This window comes from Ictidomys tridecemlineatus, chromosome 6 (assembly GCF_052094955.1).
Source record: "Ictidomys tridecemlineatus isolate mIctTri1 chromosome 6, mIctTri1.hap1, whole genome shotgun sequence".
In the NCBI taxonomy this organism is placed as follows: Eukaryota; Metazoa; Chordata; class Mammalia; order Rodentia; family Sciuridae; genus Ictidomys; species Ictidomys tridecemlineatus.
The window spans coordinates 65,742,998-65,757,359 of NC_135482.1; the positions used below are offsets into that span (position 1 = coordinate 65,742,998).

Consider the following 14,362-nt stretch of genomic DNA (forward strand, 5'->3'; position numbering starts at 1 on the left):
CTAGCTTGGACACCACCTAGGGAGCTTTACATAAGGATCAAAAAGGAAAGCAACTGTGAAATTGGGCGGGTAAGGCAGTCTGAACCACTCTTAGACCCTGTCACTGTGCGCCTGACACCTTGTCTTTGCTTGTGGATTCCAGTTACTGGATATACCACTGATGGGAGGGAAGAATGAAGGAGGAGTGGTGCTGTTCCCACCCACACCCCTCTTATGCAAATGTTCTACCTCTCAGAGCTGGCAAGTGCATAGAATTCAAGGTATAGTTGCTAATAGGGCTTTTCTGACCTGAGGCAAAGACAGTGGGAACTGTAACTAGTTTTTTCCTCAACTCTATACAAGTCCCTTCTATGCTGCCAAATGTCTATAGACAGCTTGGATATGAGAGGGTGGGGGGTGCCTAGGAGCCCAAGGTCTCCTGAAGCTCCACCCTTTCCCTCTTCCCATCAATGGGTCATTGGAGAGAGAAGGGAAGACAAAATACCTTCTGGTAGATTTGGGGCAGGCACAAGATGAGGAACTTGGCCACCTGAGCCCACAGATATAGAACACACACCTGAGGGACTGTGCATGATGTTTTATTTATGACAGTGAAATGGGACAGGGTCTTGTGGAGCATGCTCTGTAGGTCACACACTAGAGCCATAAGGCAAGGGTAACCAGGTAGCCAGGGCCTCTGGGGGCTGTCCACTGTGTCCTATGTCTCCTCATCTAACCCTAACCTAACAAGCAGCAGCTATGAGTCAGGGAATATTTTGGAGCCCCCATCTTCCAGGAGGCATGAAGGGTGAGAACAGAAATGTCAGGATGCAAGGGCAGAAGGATGAGAAAGGCAAGGAGGCCCCTAAGCTGTTCCTCCCCGAAACTTCCAATCCAGGTTGGCTCCTGCTGCCTTTTGGCTTGACCATGCTCCATGTCCCTGGTCCTGTCAGATGCTAAGCTTCCTGGAGGTGTGAGGAGGGGCTTTTTCTCTAAGAGCTTTGGTGGTGAGGTCTCTCCAGCCCTGCCTCACCTGCCTGCTACCCTGGTCTTGGATGTGGATGCCCCACTCCAACTGATGGGTGGAAGTACCATCCTGTTGGGCTTTGATTGTCTTGTTCCTGATGTATGGCAGTGAGGTGAATGGAGACCCTTGGACCCAAAGCACAACTCCTCAGTCCTGTGACTATTAAGACTGTTGTTTGCTTGGGAATTTTGTTTCTTCTTGTGCCATGTTGCCCACAGCCCCCACCCTCTTGTCACTATGAGGGAGCATCCCTTCCCTGAGTCTGGTGGGAAGGTCCCTGCTAAGGGGATCCTGGCCTGAGGGCACTGCCCAGTGGGGCAGTTTCTTGTGCAGGAGGCAAGGAAGGTGCCAAGGGTGCAGAACACACAGCTAGTACCTGGAATGGGAGCCTAGGGGGTCACTGTGCCCAGGAGGTGAGGGGTTCCCCTGCGTCTTCCAGAACCTTGGGACCACAGGCAGCCCTGGGACTGGGCAGGGGGTTGTGGGAGCTGAGCCTAGTGGCAGCCTAATGCCAGTCTAACTCCAACCTGCCTGGAGTGGGCATCCCAGCCAGCTGTGCCTGTGCCTGCCAGGGTAGGCCAGCAGGAGGCCATCAGTAGCTATCCTTGGGCCAAGGCCGGTTGCGCTGCCAGTTCCGGTCATTGTGGTTGTGCTCCGAGTCCTGGGCTAGGAGCCGGTCTTGGGGGTCATGCCCATTAGCACTGGGGAGCCCCGAGGTGTGTTGGCGGTGAGGCTGATACAGGTCCTGGTAGGCATCTGAATAGTCCTCCTCCAGGTGGCGTGAGCTGCGTTGTGAAGATCCTGTCCAGGCCTGGCGGGAGCTCTCGCTGGCCTCATCTGAGGGCATCAAGCTGTCCCGCTCCAGAGGTGAGTGCTCCTCGCCTCTCTCCCCCAGCAGCTGCTGGTTCTGAGGGCCACACAATAGCTCTAAGTGAAGCAGCATGGGATCTGGCCTCTGCCTCCCTCCCACCTCTGGCAGAGTGGAAGATTCTTCCCCTCAACTCAATTTCCAGGTATAGGAGGAATTGGTGTGAGGAAGAAGCATGCTGGATTATCTTTCCTGGTCAGATAAAGAATATTGGAGCTTTTGACGTCTGCAAAATTCAGGCTCTGCCTCCAAAACTGACTGGGAGGAGGGTTTGGAGATGTTTCTTTCTTTCTTTCCTTCCTTTTTTTTTTGCTACTGGGGACTAAACCCAGAACCCAGAGCAGGGCTTTACCACTGAGCCACATCCCCAGCCCTCTGTGTTTCTATTTTGAGACAGGTTCTCGCTAAGTTGCTTAGGGCCTCGCTAAGTTGCTGAGGCTGGCCTCAAACTTGCAATCCTCCTGCCTCAGCCTCCTGAAGATAATGTTTCTCTTGACTCCCTAGAAAACAAATCTTTGATTACCCATCTTATCGATTTACTCTCAACCAGGAAATTCCTTGGTCCATGTGCACTAGCTTTGTACAAAGTGGAAGCAGAGCTGAGAGCTCAACAATCCATTGGCCTTCTGAATGATAGGGCAAGGAAAATCCTCTGGGCAGAAAGTGTATGTGGTTTGGCTGGCAATGGTAACCAATTGTAAATGGTTACCTGAAGTCCAGGGATGGCACTGGGAGGGCCCAGAAGTCCAGGGCCAGGGGCTGGGTGGTGGGTGGCCCTCCAGTAAACCTCTAGGTACTCAGCCAGGTGCTCACAGGCATCCTCCAGCTGGTTTTCATCCAGAATCACATCAAATGACTCCTGGGGAAGGAGGGTAAAGGGAGAATATTGGCTTCCTCTTGGCAGCAGTCCCTGCCCATCTCTACCACACCTGCTGCCCTGGAAGAGTGGGTATAGGAACCGCTGACCCAGGCACTCACCGGTGGGCACTGAACTAGTTTATCATATGCCATCATCTGTACTGTCAGATGCTTCATTTGTGATTTCCCACGGGAGCGAATGAGCCGCTGGAGTACCTGCAGGGGGAGAGGGTGGAACACTTACTAGTGGTGTTCAGGGGCAATCTCATACCCTAGGAAAGGGCCTAAGCAGAGGTGTGCTGCATGCTAGGGGGCAGTTCTGTGGGCCTCCCCCATGCCCCTGTTGACTTACCTTGGGTGAGGATACTTTGACAAAGACGATGATGGGGGCCAATGAGGTCTTAGCCAGCTGTGCTGGGTGATTGATGGTGTCGGCATCCAATACTACTAGCTGCAGGGATTTGGCCAGCTCAAATATACGCTCGATCTCACTCTGTACTTCAGCTAAGGAAAGGAGCACAGTGCTCTGTAAATAGCACCCACTATTTACTCCCAGGACTTTGAGGGCTCCCAAATGGCAATCTAGAAGGAACTGGAGGCCTGGATAGGCAGAAGACCAGGGAATTGAGTGAGGGGATGGGTTCTTGATTATCTTGGGGCAGGCAGAGGAGATGGGCAGAAAAACAAGGAATTGGGCAAGAAAAAAGGGAGAAGGTAGGTTCTCACTAGCTCTGGAGTGGGTAGAGAAGCAGGAGATGGGGACTCCTCACCAATGCTGGAACGGGCGGAGGAGCGCTCTATGATGGTCCTCTTGCCAGGATTGTTAAGCACAGATCTCTTTGCCAGTGAGAGGTCTGCTGTGACTCGGGTAATGGAGATCCTGGGGTAGGGGTGGGAAACCACAGCTGGCTTCAAACCTCAAACCATAAAAAGCCTCAGCCTCTCCTTACCCAGCTTTCTAGCTTTCCCTTTAGAGGAGACTTGCTCTAGGCATGGGGAAGTAGTCAATGATCTTCTCTCTGGTTCTCGGGTCAGGCCAGGCCAGGGCAGCTTACCTGCCATCAAATCTATGTTTGAGGAAGTCGAAGAGAGCCTTCTGCATCATGTCTGTAACCTGGGGGGAGGGCACAGTACTGATGCAAGCCCTCTTGGAGAGAGCAGTGTCCCCATACAAGATCCCAGAGTTTTCTCCTTCCCACTGGCCCTGGGGCTTGCATATGGCAGTCTTGCCAGGGGTGACTCTTTGGGGTTGGGATTTCCTCTCACCTCATAACCTTTCAGAGAGGGTCCCACCAGCACCACAGGCCGCATGGAGGGCACCACATCATATGGGGGAACATGTTCTGCCTGCAGAATGAACAAAATTATGGCCCTGGCACCAGCCTTATGCCTGAGTGGTGGGGATAGTCAGAAGTTCTGGGTTCCCTCCCCTCTGTTCTGCCCCTCCAACAATGACTGCCCAGAAAAGTGTCCCTGTAGCCATGAGCCCCCCACCCAACTCCCTTTCTTGACTCACCTGCTTTTGCTTCTGCTTGGCTTTTTGGAAAAGGAAATAAAAGATTAAAGTTGGTGAAGGGAAGAGGCCCTGAAAGCATGGTATTCCCTTCCCCATGAGAGACACTGGGCTTCTCCCAGTTCTTTTGATCCCTCCACCAGCCCCTTCCCACACAGTTCACTGGGAGAATCCCCTTTTCCCCTGTGTCTTAGTTACCCATCTACCCAAGGTGGGTGGGTTAAGGGGAGACTACCTAGAGATGGAGGAGGGGAACGTCGGTTGCCAATGTCACTCAGGCTAGAAGGGTTCCCGGATCTCCTGAGAAGAAAAAAAGGAAAGAGAATATAAATGTGTATGTACTATGTTATCCAATAGTTGTATAAATGCCCACCCACTTATGAAAATGGAGTACCTGTGCTAAGTATGCATCTGTGGGTGTATGTGTAGATCTGTGTGGTGTAAATAATGTACAGCTGGGTCTTTGTGTACATACGTAGTGCATTTGACATGTACTGTGGGCCAAGTGCACGTTTGGGGTGTGTGTTTATTGAGTTACAGTCTGCTCTCACCTGGCCTTCTGCTCCTGTTTGAGTCGGATGCTCTCCAGGTGCTGGGGGCTGGGGATGAAGGCGATGTCCCCACCCTCTTTCACTAGCCGCCCGATCCACCAGTCATTGCTGTACTTCTGGGGTGGAGCAAGAGGGGCAGTGAGAGGAGCCAGCCCAGGCCTCGGGCTGAGCTGGTCTGAGGAAAAGCAATGCCAAGGGCAGTGACAGGAGAAGGTGTTAGAAGGAAAAGCAGTCAGGGTCAAGCCACAGGATTTCAGAGTACAGCATCACAGTGGTCCCAGGGGACCCCAGAGGCAACTAATCTAACTGCTCACTTTACAGATATAGAAACTGAGGATCAAGCCAGGTCTCAGAATGGTGGAGACCTAGGGATCAGGTCTAGGGTGTAAAGGGTGTACAGGTGTATATAAAGGTAAGAATGGAAGAGTTTGGAGACTTCTTATTTACAGACTAAGAATTAAAGTAACAGGCATTGGGGGAGAAGCAAGAAAAGTAGATGCTAGAGGCTTTTTGGGGAAGGGGAGCTGATTACCTCTTTAATGTGCAGAAAATCTTTGGCCTCAAAGTTGACTCCAGAGCCTTGGACTGGGCACTCCTCATCCAGTACACCACAGTAGCTGACATTGGTCCTCACAGCAAATGCCACAGGTTTGTGCTGAAGAATTCAGCGGTTAGTACAAGGCACCCCTTCCAGTTTTGGCACACCATCAGGGGAAGGTGAGAGCTCCAGTAGAGGAGTTTGGTGTCAGCCTGAGCCTTTGCCCATTGCGTGTGCACACACACGTACACACACACACACACACACACACACACACACACACACACACACACACTCATGCTCAAGTTTATCCTTCCTGACTCCGCAGGACCCAGTGTAGGTTTCCCTCAGTCTGGCCTCCTACCCAAAAGGTATACCTTGGCCCTCTCGAGCTGCTGCTGAGCCTGGCTCTCCACTTCGCGCCGGGCACTCTCCCGGTCCTCTTCCAGGGAGACGTCTGAGTCCAGAGATGGGCGGCTGGTATAGGAGTCAGCTGAACCCTGGGATGGGAGAAAGGCTGTGACCCCTGGGCTCAGGTGTGAAGGATACCAGAAAGGCATCCTCTTAAATCTACACTGGTGCCTCTGTTACAGCTTCTCCATCTCCCAGGGGGTAATTGGAATCTCATGCTGCTTCTATCCACTGAGAAGGAACACAGTGCCTCTGAACCTACAGGGAAGCTGGTCTGATCCATATATGCAAAGATCAGGGCCCCTTCCTTCCCAGCCTATTAATACTGCAGCTTTGTATCACTTCTCCCTCCTTTTTTCTCTTCTCTACCAAGTCCTCTGAGACAGAGAAGGGAGATGATATGTACTGAAGATGATATGCTAGAGATAATTCTCAATCCAGGAGACCAGCCCCCCCACTTGTTCACACCAGCCTAAAATGCAGCCTGGACATCATCTCTTAAGATGTTTGAGAAGAGTACAGCCAGGAACAGTCAAGAGATGCTGGTTGCCACTTCACAGGCCTGAGTGTCTGGATGTAGCCATTTGCCCTCTTAGGGTCCACCTTCCCTACTCCAACATGGTTCTGAAGGCTCCCAAATGGTAAGCCCTTGCTCTTCTCTAGTGTGAAGACTGAGCTGTCAACTCCTGGAAGCTACCTCCCCTTTACTGTCCCTACCACCCACTTTCTTTCATTTCACACCTGCAGGGCATATGGCTAGGTGTGAGCAGCAAATCAGACAGACTAAGAGGGCAATACAAAGCTATCTCCTCGGGCACAGCAAAGGCTGGGCCACACCTACCTATATTTCCCCACCCCTTTCCTGGGCCCAGGTGGATATCAGGCCCTGGAGGAAGACTACACTGGTGCCAAGCAACCCAGCTGAGGTACAGGACCCTGGGGATGTGGGAGAGTGTCTTTGGTAATATGAAAAGAGAGTCTCAAAGATCTTCCCATAGAAAGGATCTTTGAGCAAAGAGGGTGCATTTGAAGGGTTACAGAGTCCACCTTCAAGGCCATAAGGGAGTTGTCCAAACAAATAAGAAGACCCAGAGTTAGAGTCAAGTGGTTGGAAATTAGAATATCTGAGTTTCCCCTGCAAGTCTAAGGAAAATGAAATCTTGTTTTCTACCTCAGTTTTCCTCTTTAAGGGAAAAAGTCTGAAGGGATACTTTGCTCAATTCTGAGATGCCAGTGGCAGAGAGAAGGAAGGAGCTTGGATAAAGGGTTCTTGTAGGAGTGTGTGGGAGAAGAGGTTTTAGGATCCCAGGCTGAGGAATATTCATTCTGTTAAGCCTATGGGGCATGGTCACCTACAGAAGGCAGTAAAGGCTAGATAGACTCTGAGTGGAAGAGGCAACATCAAGCACCTGCCCGTTAGTCATGCCTTCTTCCTCATCACTGCCTTGGGCAAGAGGGTTGGTCAGCTTGGTATCAGTCAGGGCCCTACAGCCTAAGCTAGAGATAACATCTATAGTAGACCCAAGGCATGGACACAGTTCAGGGGGAAAGCCTTTCAATTGAAAGGAGCAGAGTTTTCTTGCTGTTCCCTATCTCTACTGAAAACAAAATAAGGCTGGCTTAGCAGCTGGATAATGAGAGGCTGAGCCCCAGGAAAAAACCTTTGTATAGAGTGAGAGTCCTCCTTCCCAGGAGCCTTAGAACACAAGTGCTAACTTTGTGAGACATTGCGGGCTGAGTGAGTGGACAGAAGCCAAAAGGACAGGAGGCAGGAGGCAAGGCAGGATGACCATTCACTTGGCATATGTCAGAGAAAGACCTCCTAGATGCCCAGCATGGTGCTGAGAGAGGAGTTCCATCTTTATTCCCTGCTGCCCAGGCTCTCAGCCTTATTTAGGGATCTTACTATCCCTGTCTGGGGCATCTGAGTTAGTTGGCCTCTCACACTAGGAAGGGAATGTCAGAATCTCTCCCTAAATATTTAATAAGTTGTGCTCAGAATGGAACCCCTCTCCATGATTCCAAAGTCCTAAGGGCTTGCTCATCTTTCACGCTCTGATATCACTTTGGGAAAGTCAGGGCTGTCCTAAAAAGCATATGTTGGGGTCTTACTTTCCCCACTCCCTGATATGCCAAAACAGCCAGAGGCTCAGTACTTGGGAGCTGCCAGAGTTGGCACAGTGCCCTGGTGGTGCCCCCCTTGCCTGGTGAGTGTGTGGGCAGGCTGCAGCTCCTCTCTTGCCTGGCACGGGGGAAGGAGAGGAGGGAGATGAGCCTGTGGATTTATTTAGAGCCTGATCTCCCTCCTACTGCTTCAGAGGGGGCCTCAGGGAGAGCAAGGAGCCAGGCAAGGAGAAAGAAGGTGGGGGAGGATGATCCAGGAACCAGAGGGGAACAGCAATGGGTCAGCAGGCTCCTCTCCAATACCATCCACACGTCAGTCTTTTTCTTGCAATAGCCCTCGCCTTCTCACCAGGGATGGGAAGAACCTCCTAGGGCCCTGCAGCCCCATTGAGAGGTTTGTTCTCAAGCTCACCTTGGCCCCCTGGGGTACACCAGCTGTCCCTTCAACTGTCAGAAAGAGGTGTCCACCAGAACCTTGAAAATCATCTGCTCTAGCTGCAATGTAATTAGCCCCAGAGGACCCATGGAAAATTCGGCCCAGAAGGAGCTCAGTCCCAGAAAAGGACTGACAGCTGCCTGGTCTGAGCCCCAACATCATCTATACTGAACCTGGTGGTGAGCGATGGGAGAAGACTTGACTCAATGGTGCTTTCAGACCTGGGAATGCTCAACCCTTCATCCTATCAGAGGCCCCCTCCGGAGCCAGCTGTCTTTTACTAAGAAGGTCTTCTTGTGGGATATTTGAGGGAAGGCTGGCAGCTCCAAGGGACTGAGGCTGCTCCCCAATCTTATCTTTCCAGGCATACTCCCTGCTCTCTGAGCTCCTGCTCCGGGAATCACTGCCTAATGAGCTGATTTGTCTCAGTGGGTCAGGAGATAAAAGCAAAGAGAAGAATTAAATATTTATTGGTTGCCTGGTTCTCTGAGCAAAGAGCTTCCTCTCCATCCCCAGGCCCTCAGCTCCTCTGGCCTCACCTCCAGGCCCTCCATGCTGAGCAGGAGCTCAGGACACCCGCTGCTCTGAGGAAGCCTCAGGAGGGGGCTGAGTAATGGATGGGGCTCAGTCAGCTGGGCCACCCATGTGCTAGTTGTCCAGGTTTCAGCCTAGGAGAGAAACTGGGCTAGAGAAAGGGTGACTAGAAAAGGCAATTTGCAGAGATGGAGACCAGAGAGGAATGATGATGCTCCTCAAGTTTTAGGATTCCTCTGACTGAAGAAGCTGGTACCCGACTCTCTGATGTTCTCCCTAGCCCCCCAATTTGTCCTTTACCTTGAGGCACTGGTCTGGAGTGTCCCCCTGCCCAGGAGCACCAATTTCTCTCCAACAGCAGTGTTCAGACCCCATTAAGCCAGAATTTTAAACTCCAGACATTGCGTGTTCCCTCTCTAAAGCCTCAGTGTCTATAGCCTGGACCCCTTTCTCCCTCTTCCCCTTCTGCCCTGGGCTTTGGGGCCACCTGCTCAAATCTCCCCCAACTCCAGTGCCCCCTCCATACATTCCTACACCCCTTAGTCTAGGCCTGGGGCACTGGAAGCCCCTGGCCTGAAAACCCATCTCTCCACTTTCCTAGAACGCCCCCCTACGCGCCCTGCCCCGCCACTGAGGCGTTTTTCAAAGTCCTGAACTGGGGGAAGGGTTGAAGGGAAAGGAGGTGTCACCCCAACTGCCCCACCCCCACCCTCCCCGTGGGCACTCACCGCCTCCGAGTCCTCAAACCCGGGCACGTAGGAGTCGTCATACATGGGGGAGTCCGGGTGGGGGAAGCGAGCGGCGCCGGGGGCGGGAGCGGCCCGGAGGCTGGGGCGAGGACAGCGGGCCGCGCCCGAGACGCCACGGAGCCCCGCAGCCCTGCGGGCGGCGGCGGAGAGCGAGAGAGCGCGAAGGAGGGAGCGAGCCGCGAAGACCAGCTGCTCGGAGCTCAAATCACCGCTCCCCCTCCCCACCCCCCAAACCCAGCCGGTCCCACCCCAAGCGCGGCTGAGGAATCTGGCGCCGGCTCCTACAACAATAGTGCCCGCCCACCTGACCCCCTCCCGGGAAGGCGGAGGCGGCGGGGGCGCCGCGGCCTGGGAGCGGTGGGGGGACTGGGCCCGGGAGGCGGCGGGCGCGAGTTGGGGAAGGTGGGTCCCCCAGCACCTCTGGGGCAGGGGCAGCGGGGAGGAAGGGAGGAGAGGCTGCGGGCGGGGCGGATCCGGGCGGGAGGAGGCGGGGCGAGGAGAGATGCGGAGACAGAGACGCTCAGCAACCCAGGAACTACTCCGCGGGGAAACAAAGGGCTGCCGCGGGGGGAGGGGAGGGGGCGCGAGGCAGGGAGGAGGCGCGACCTGGGCCAAGACCGCAGAGACCACGGTGACGGGAAGGCAAGAGAGGACAAAAAGCAGTAATCGAGGCAGAGGAAGGAAAATGCGAAGACTGAGGGTCACTGGAGAAGCCGGGGAGGTGGAACGGGGGGTGGGGAGGAGCGACGGGCAGCAGACAGGGAGGGTCCCAGGTGAGAAGGCGGTGTGTCTGGAGTGTTATCGCTCCCTCTGAGACTCCAAATGCAAACCCCGTAGTAATACTGGGGAGGAATGGGTTTGGCGACCCCAGGCCGATGCCTTCAAAGCAGCCCCTGTCTCAACAGGTGCTTGGCCCGGTCTGTACTAGGCTGCAGCAAAAGGCGGCGTCGCCCAACCCTTGAGAAGGGGGGAATTTCCCAAGCCGGGTAGGCCCGTTACACCTGTTGCGCGGGCAGATTTCATCCTAGCCGGGCCAGGATGGAGGTTCCCTTCCTAAATTCCTTGCCAAGGATTGTGCCAGGCATTGCCAAGGCATCTGTGGGAACTGGAGCAGGAAGGGGCTGTTTTAGGTGAACCTAAAGAGAAAGGGGAAGAAACCAGAGGATGGCGGTAGGTGGGTGAGAAAAAAGGTGGGATCGTGGCACACTAGGGTTGGGAGGACAAAATTGCAAATCTCCTGCTTTGCAAAAGGTCCGAGATAGGGTGGGCACTATCCTAGTTCTAGCCACAGTTCTACTCTGCATCACTCAGTCTCCTTCAAAGGAGTACTGCGATTTGAGATAGAGCAGCAGCCCTTGTCTTCAAGAAAATTTTCCCCAAATCTACCCACTTAAGTTTCCTCCTTTTTGCATTCCCTGCGCATAATTATTCATTTGAATTCTCACCACCTACCTGAGCACCCCAAGAGGAGGATGTGATAGACCTGAATTACCTTTGGAGCATACACTTTGGTCTATGCTCTTGTCCCTAAACTCAGTCCTTTCCATTCCCAGTTTCTCATACCCAGGAGGGTGAGTTCAGGAATTTGCTCATCCCTTTTACCATTGGAGGCTAAAGGGAAATCAGAAAGCCAAAACTGTAATGGGTTTGATAAGATTCATAGCAGAAGGCACAGTGCATAGGAGAGAGAAGATCACACAAATCAACTAACTTGCCACCTGTATCACTTCTTCCTATTCCCTTGGCAAGAAAAAGTGAAGGGGACTCATCTTCAGACTGTCAAATTTGTCTGCCCACACCTTTGAGTGGGCCACTTCAGCCCTTCTTTCTCCTGGGGTTGGCAGATAACTGTTGCAGTCCCTGTGACTGAGAATGCTGGTCACAACTGAGGGAGACAGTCAGATTTCACAATTCCCTCTCATTCCTGCAGGTGTAGGGGTGATATATTGGTTTTTCTGTACTGGAAGGTCCCAGATACTGTCTTTTCACTTTTGTGTCCTCTCCCAGTTCCTCACTGTTCCTTGTATCCTCCTTTTTTCCCCCTCTCCATTCAGAGGGTAGAGAGGTGTGAAAGAGTGCCCTCCTGGGAGATGGTCCTAATGGTTCTCTCTCATCCCTGAATCTACTCTCCTGGTCTCTTCTTTTTGGACTCTCCCTATGCACATGAGGTTCTGGGACTATCTGTAACAGAAGATCTGCCATTAGCAGCACTCCTTCCTCACACACCTTGTTGCCTTCATCCCCAGCTGGGACAATGGTGTGTAAGTCTGCTCCTGAGGCATGAGTTGCCATGCCCACTACTCCCAGGAGATCGGTTCAAGTTCTTCATATCTGGGCTCATCCCCTGGGTCCCTTTGGTGCTTCAGAGCCTCCCTTCCACCTCCCCATACTCCTTTCATTTCTCACCTCACCCAAACCTGCCTACTCCAGTTCTCATACCATACTAATCATGGATGCAGGACCTAAGAGGCAAAGCTGAAATAACCAGGTTTAGGAGAGTCTCTAGAATGCATTATAGCTTCTCTAAGCTGCGCATATCCCAATCCCCAGGCATCGAGTAGAGAAACTGAGGCAGGAGCTAGGACTTCTGGACTAAATGGAGATCGGTAGCATTCTAGCTGCTAGGCTGCCCCCAGGGAACTTAGAATGGGCACCAGGGGGAACTTGGGAGAGCCTTCCTATTAATCCAGCCTATTTTCTGGCTCCCCAATCAGTCCTCCCTCCCAATCCAGTCCCAATACTAAGGAGGTCTGGCTGCCCCTTCCTCTTTTACCCAGTGGCCCTTTTATCCTTGGCCTTACCTCTGGTTTCCCCTCCCTCATCATGCTGCAGTCTCCCCCAAATGTGGGCCCTCTCCTAAGCTTGAAGCAGAGCTCTCCTCCCACCCACTGGGAAAGAGGGGGGGTGCCCGTAGTTACCTCGTTCAGCAGGAAGGTTGCACTGGAGTCAGAAAAAGACATAGACCGGGCTATTGGCTTCTCCCCCTCCCCCGGGCCAGGGGCTCCGAGGCGGGAGCAGGACCCAGCCGCTGTTCTGCACACTGGCTCCCGCCTGCACGCTTGGCCTCGCCCCACGCCTGCCCGACTCAGCCGCCTGCTCCCTTCCCTCGCTCCTGGTTCCTCCCCTTTTCCTCCTCCCTCCCTTCCCCCTCCCTTCCTCGCCGCCTCCCTTTGCCTTTCAGTCCTGCCTCTTTCCACTTCCGTCTCTCTCCACGATCCCTGTTCTCTGTTCATCTGGGTGCCTCCCTTTGTCCTTCCGACCCAATCGCTCGCTCTCCCTTCCCATCTTCCCTTCCCCCTCCGCGTCTTCCTATACCTCCTCCCGGGAAAGGGTAGGGACCCTGGAGCTCCCACCGCCGCAGGAGAGAAGGGCGGGAATAGTTCAAAGTCTGCCCTGGCACCTGATCTTTAGGAGAGGGTTCTGCCGCCCTGACCTTGCTTCCCGCGTTCTGCGCTTACACTCCTGTACCCCAGGAAGAAAGGCACCGCGATCCCAGCGGCAGCCGCGACCCCGACTTCAGCCGAGGGAAGGACCAAAAAGGAAGAATGCTAGCGTTCGGCTTGCTTGCCGAAGCTTCAGGGCGCCCCCTCAGGGCTCCAGAGAAGCCAAGTCCATCTACCCCTCCCAGGGGCCAGACCCTGGGGCTTCTGCGGGATTTATTTGGAGACAGTCCAGCCGCGACGCTCCCCGCTCCCGGGGGAATCTCTACCGTCTTCCCTCTTTCCTGAGTCCTGCACCCCGCAAAGGGCGAGGCGAAGCGAGGTGGCTCCTTCCCCATTGGTTGCAGTGCCTCCTGGGCTCGCTGGCCAGGTGTCTGCGCACGTCCTCCAGGTGGCTGCACCCACCGGGGGTCCTGTCTCTTGCCAGCAGGAGGCGCTGCCCTGACCTGGCGCAGCCCCTAAAGAGATCCCGCCGAAGCCTAGAATCCCACTCCCTCTCTCCGGGAACTACAATCCCACCTCCAGATCCCCAGGAAGGGATCCGGGAATAGGGTATACTCTGTACCCATTCCCATGGGTCTCCTTTGAGGCACCCGCGGTCCCCGGACTCTGGACCATTCCTACCTCCATCCTGGTCTAAAGGGGCGTCCGGTTAAGCCGGGCAGCGTCCCAGTCGGGACTGGGCAGCAGGAGCAGAGTCTCGGGACAGCTTCTCGGGTCAGTACCCCTTCCCGCCCCTCCGGCGGGCACGTCAAATAGGACAAGCCCAAGTTCTGGCGGGGGAGGGAGGAGCGGGGGTGTAATCCCAGTCGTCTCTCTCCCTGCACCCTTCTCAGCGGACCATCCTCTCATTGGTTCTTCCAAACCCCAAACATCCAGGCTGGACCCTTCTCCATACCCAAGACAGCGTCTGGGAGTGGGGGCGACAGACCCTCTCACGGTAGCAGGCCTGAGACTGAAAGACCTGGGTCTCCAACTTCACCTCAGCACTACTAGAACCCTCCCTTTTCCAGCTCCCCTTTAAACCCACTTCCTCTGGGGTGATCAGGACCCACGTCCCTCAACCCTCTTATTCCCTGAGGATCTCAGGAGACTTGCTCTCCCCGTCTGCTCAGCTGCCCCTCCACTTGTCCCCATTCCAGAAGGAGCTACATTGTAGGAGAGTCCATTCTCAGAGCTCTCACCACCCTCAGCTCTTCCTTGGGCTGGATTTAACCTGGAAAGTGTTTTGTGAGGACACTGACTCCCCCTCTGTCTGTGGTCTAGTTAGAGGATCCACCGATCCCCTAGGGACTGCCAACCCCCCCACCCAAGTTACTCAGCTTCAACCTTTC

General features: G+C 54.1%; 1 protein-coding gene across 3 annotated transcripts; it reads right to left on the bottom strand.

Annotated features, from left to right (window-relative positions):
• Positions 1 to 562: 562 nt before the first annotated feature.
• Cacnb3 (calcium voltage-gated channel auxiliary subunit beta 3) lies at positions 563 to 13,780 on the bottom strand. 3 transcript variants are annotated; one of them, XM_078014765.1, is made up of 14 exons: positions 12,507 to 12,695; positions 9,568 to 10,724; positions 5,712 to 5,834; positions 5,329 to 5,451; positions 4,797 to 4,912; positions 4,481 to 4,545; positions 4,249 to 4,268; positions 3,999 to 4,079; positions 3,788 to 3,846; positions 3,503 to 3,612; positions 3,085 to 3,236; positions 2,853 to 2,948; positions 2,584 to 2,733; positions 563 to 1,913 (listed from the first exon to the last, which is right to left on the bottom strand). In XM_078014765.1, the coding sequence occupies exons 2-14, from the start codon at positions 9,610 to 9,612 to the stop codon at positions 1,599 to 1,601; spliced, it is 1,455 nt and encodes a 484-aa protein (XP_077870891.1). In that variant the 5' UTR covers positions 9,613 to 10,724; positions 12,507 to 12,695; the 3' UTR covers positions 563 to 1,598. The 3 variants fall into 3 exon arrangements, with proteins under 3 accessions (XP_077870891.1, XP_021581803.1, XP_005324945.1); XM_021726128.3 differs by lacking the exons at positions 9,568 to 10,724; positions 12,507 to 12,695 and adding an exon at positions 13,653 to 13,780; XM_005324888.5 differs by lacking the exon at positions 9,568 to 10,724.
• Between the last annotated feature and the right edge of the window lie 582 nt (positions 13,781 to 14,362).

What these genes read in the sequence shown, in the direction of transcription:
- Cacnb3 (XM_078014765.1), bottom strand. Translation starts at nt 9,612, where the DNA reads ATGTATGACGACTCCTACGTGCCCGGGTTTGAGGACTCGGAGGCG. An exon ending in CTCCGCCCGTTCCAGCATTG is followed by an intron (nt 3,237 to 3,502) that starts GTGAGGAGTCCC and finishes TCCTTTCCTTAG; the next exon opens with CTGAAGTACAGAGTGAGATC. An exon ending in TCAAAGTATCCTCACCCAAG is followed by an intron (nt 2,949 to 3,084) that starts GTAAGTCAACAG and finishes CTCCCCCTGCAG; the next exon opens with GTACTCCAGCGGCTCATTCG.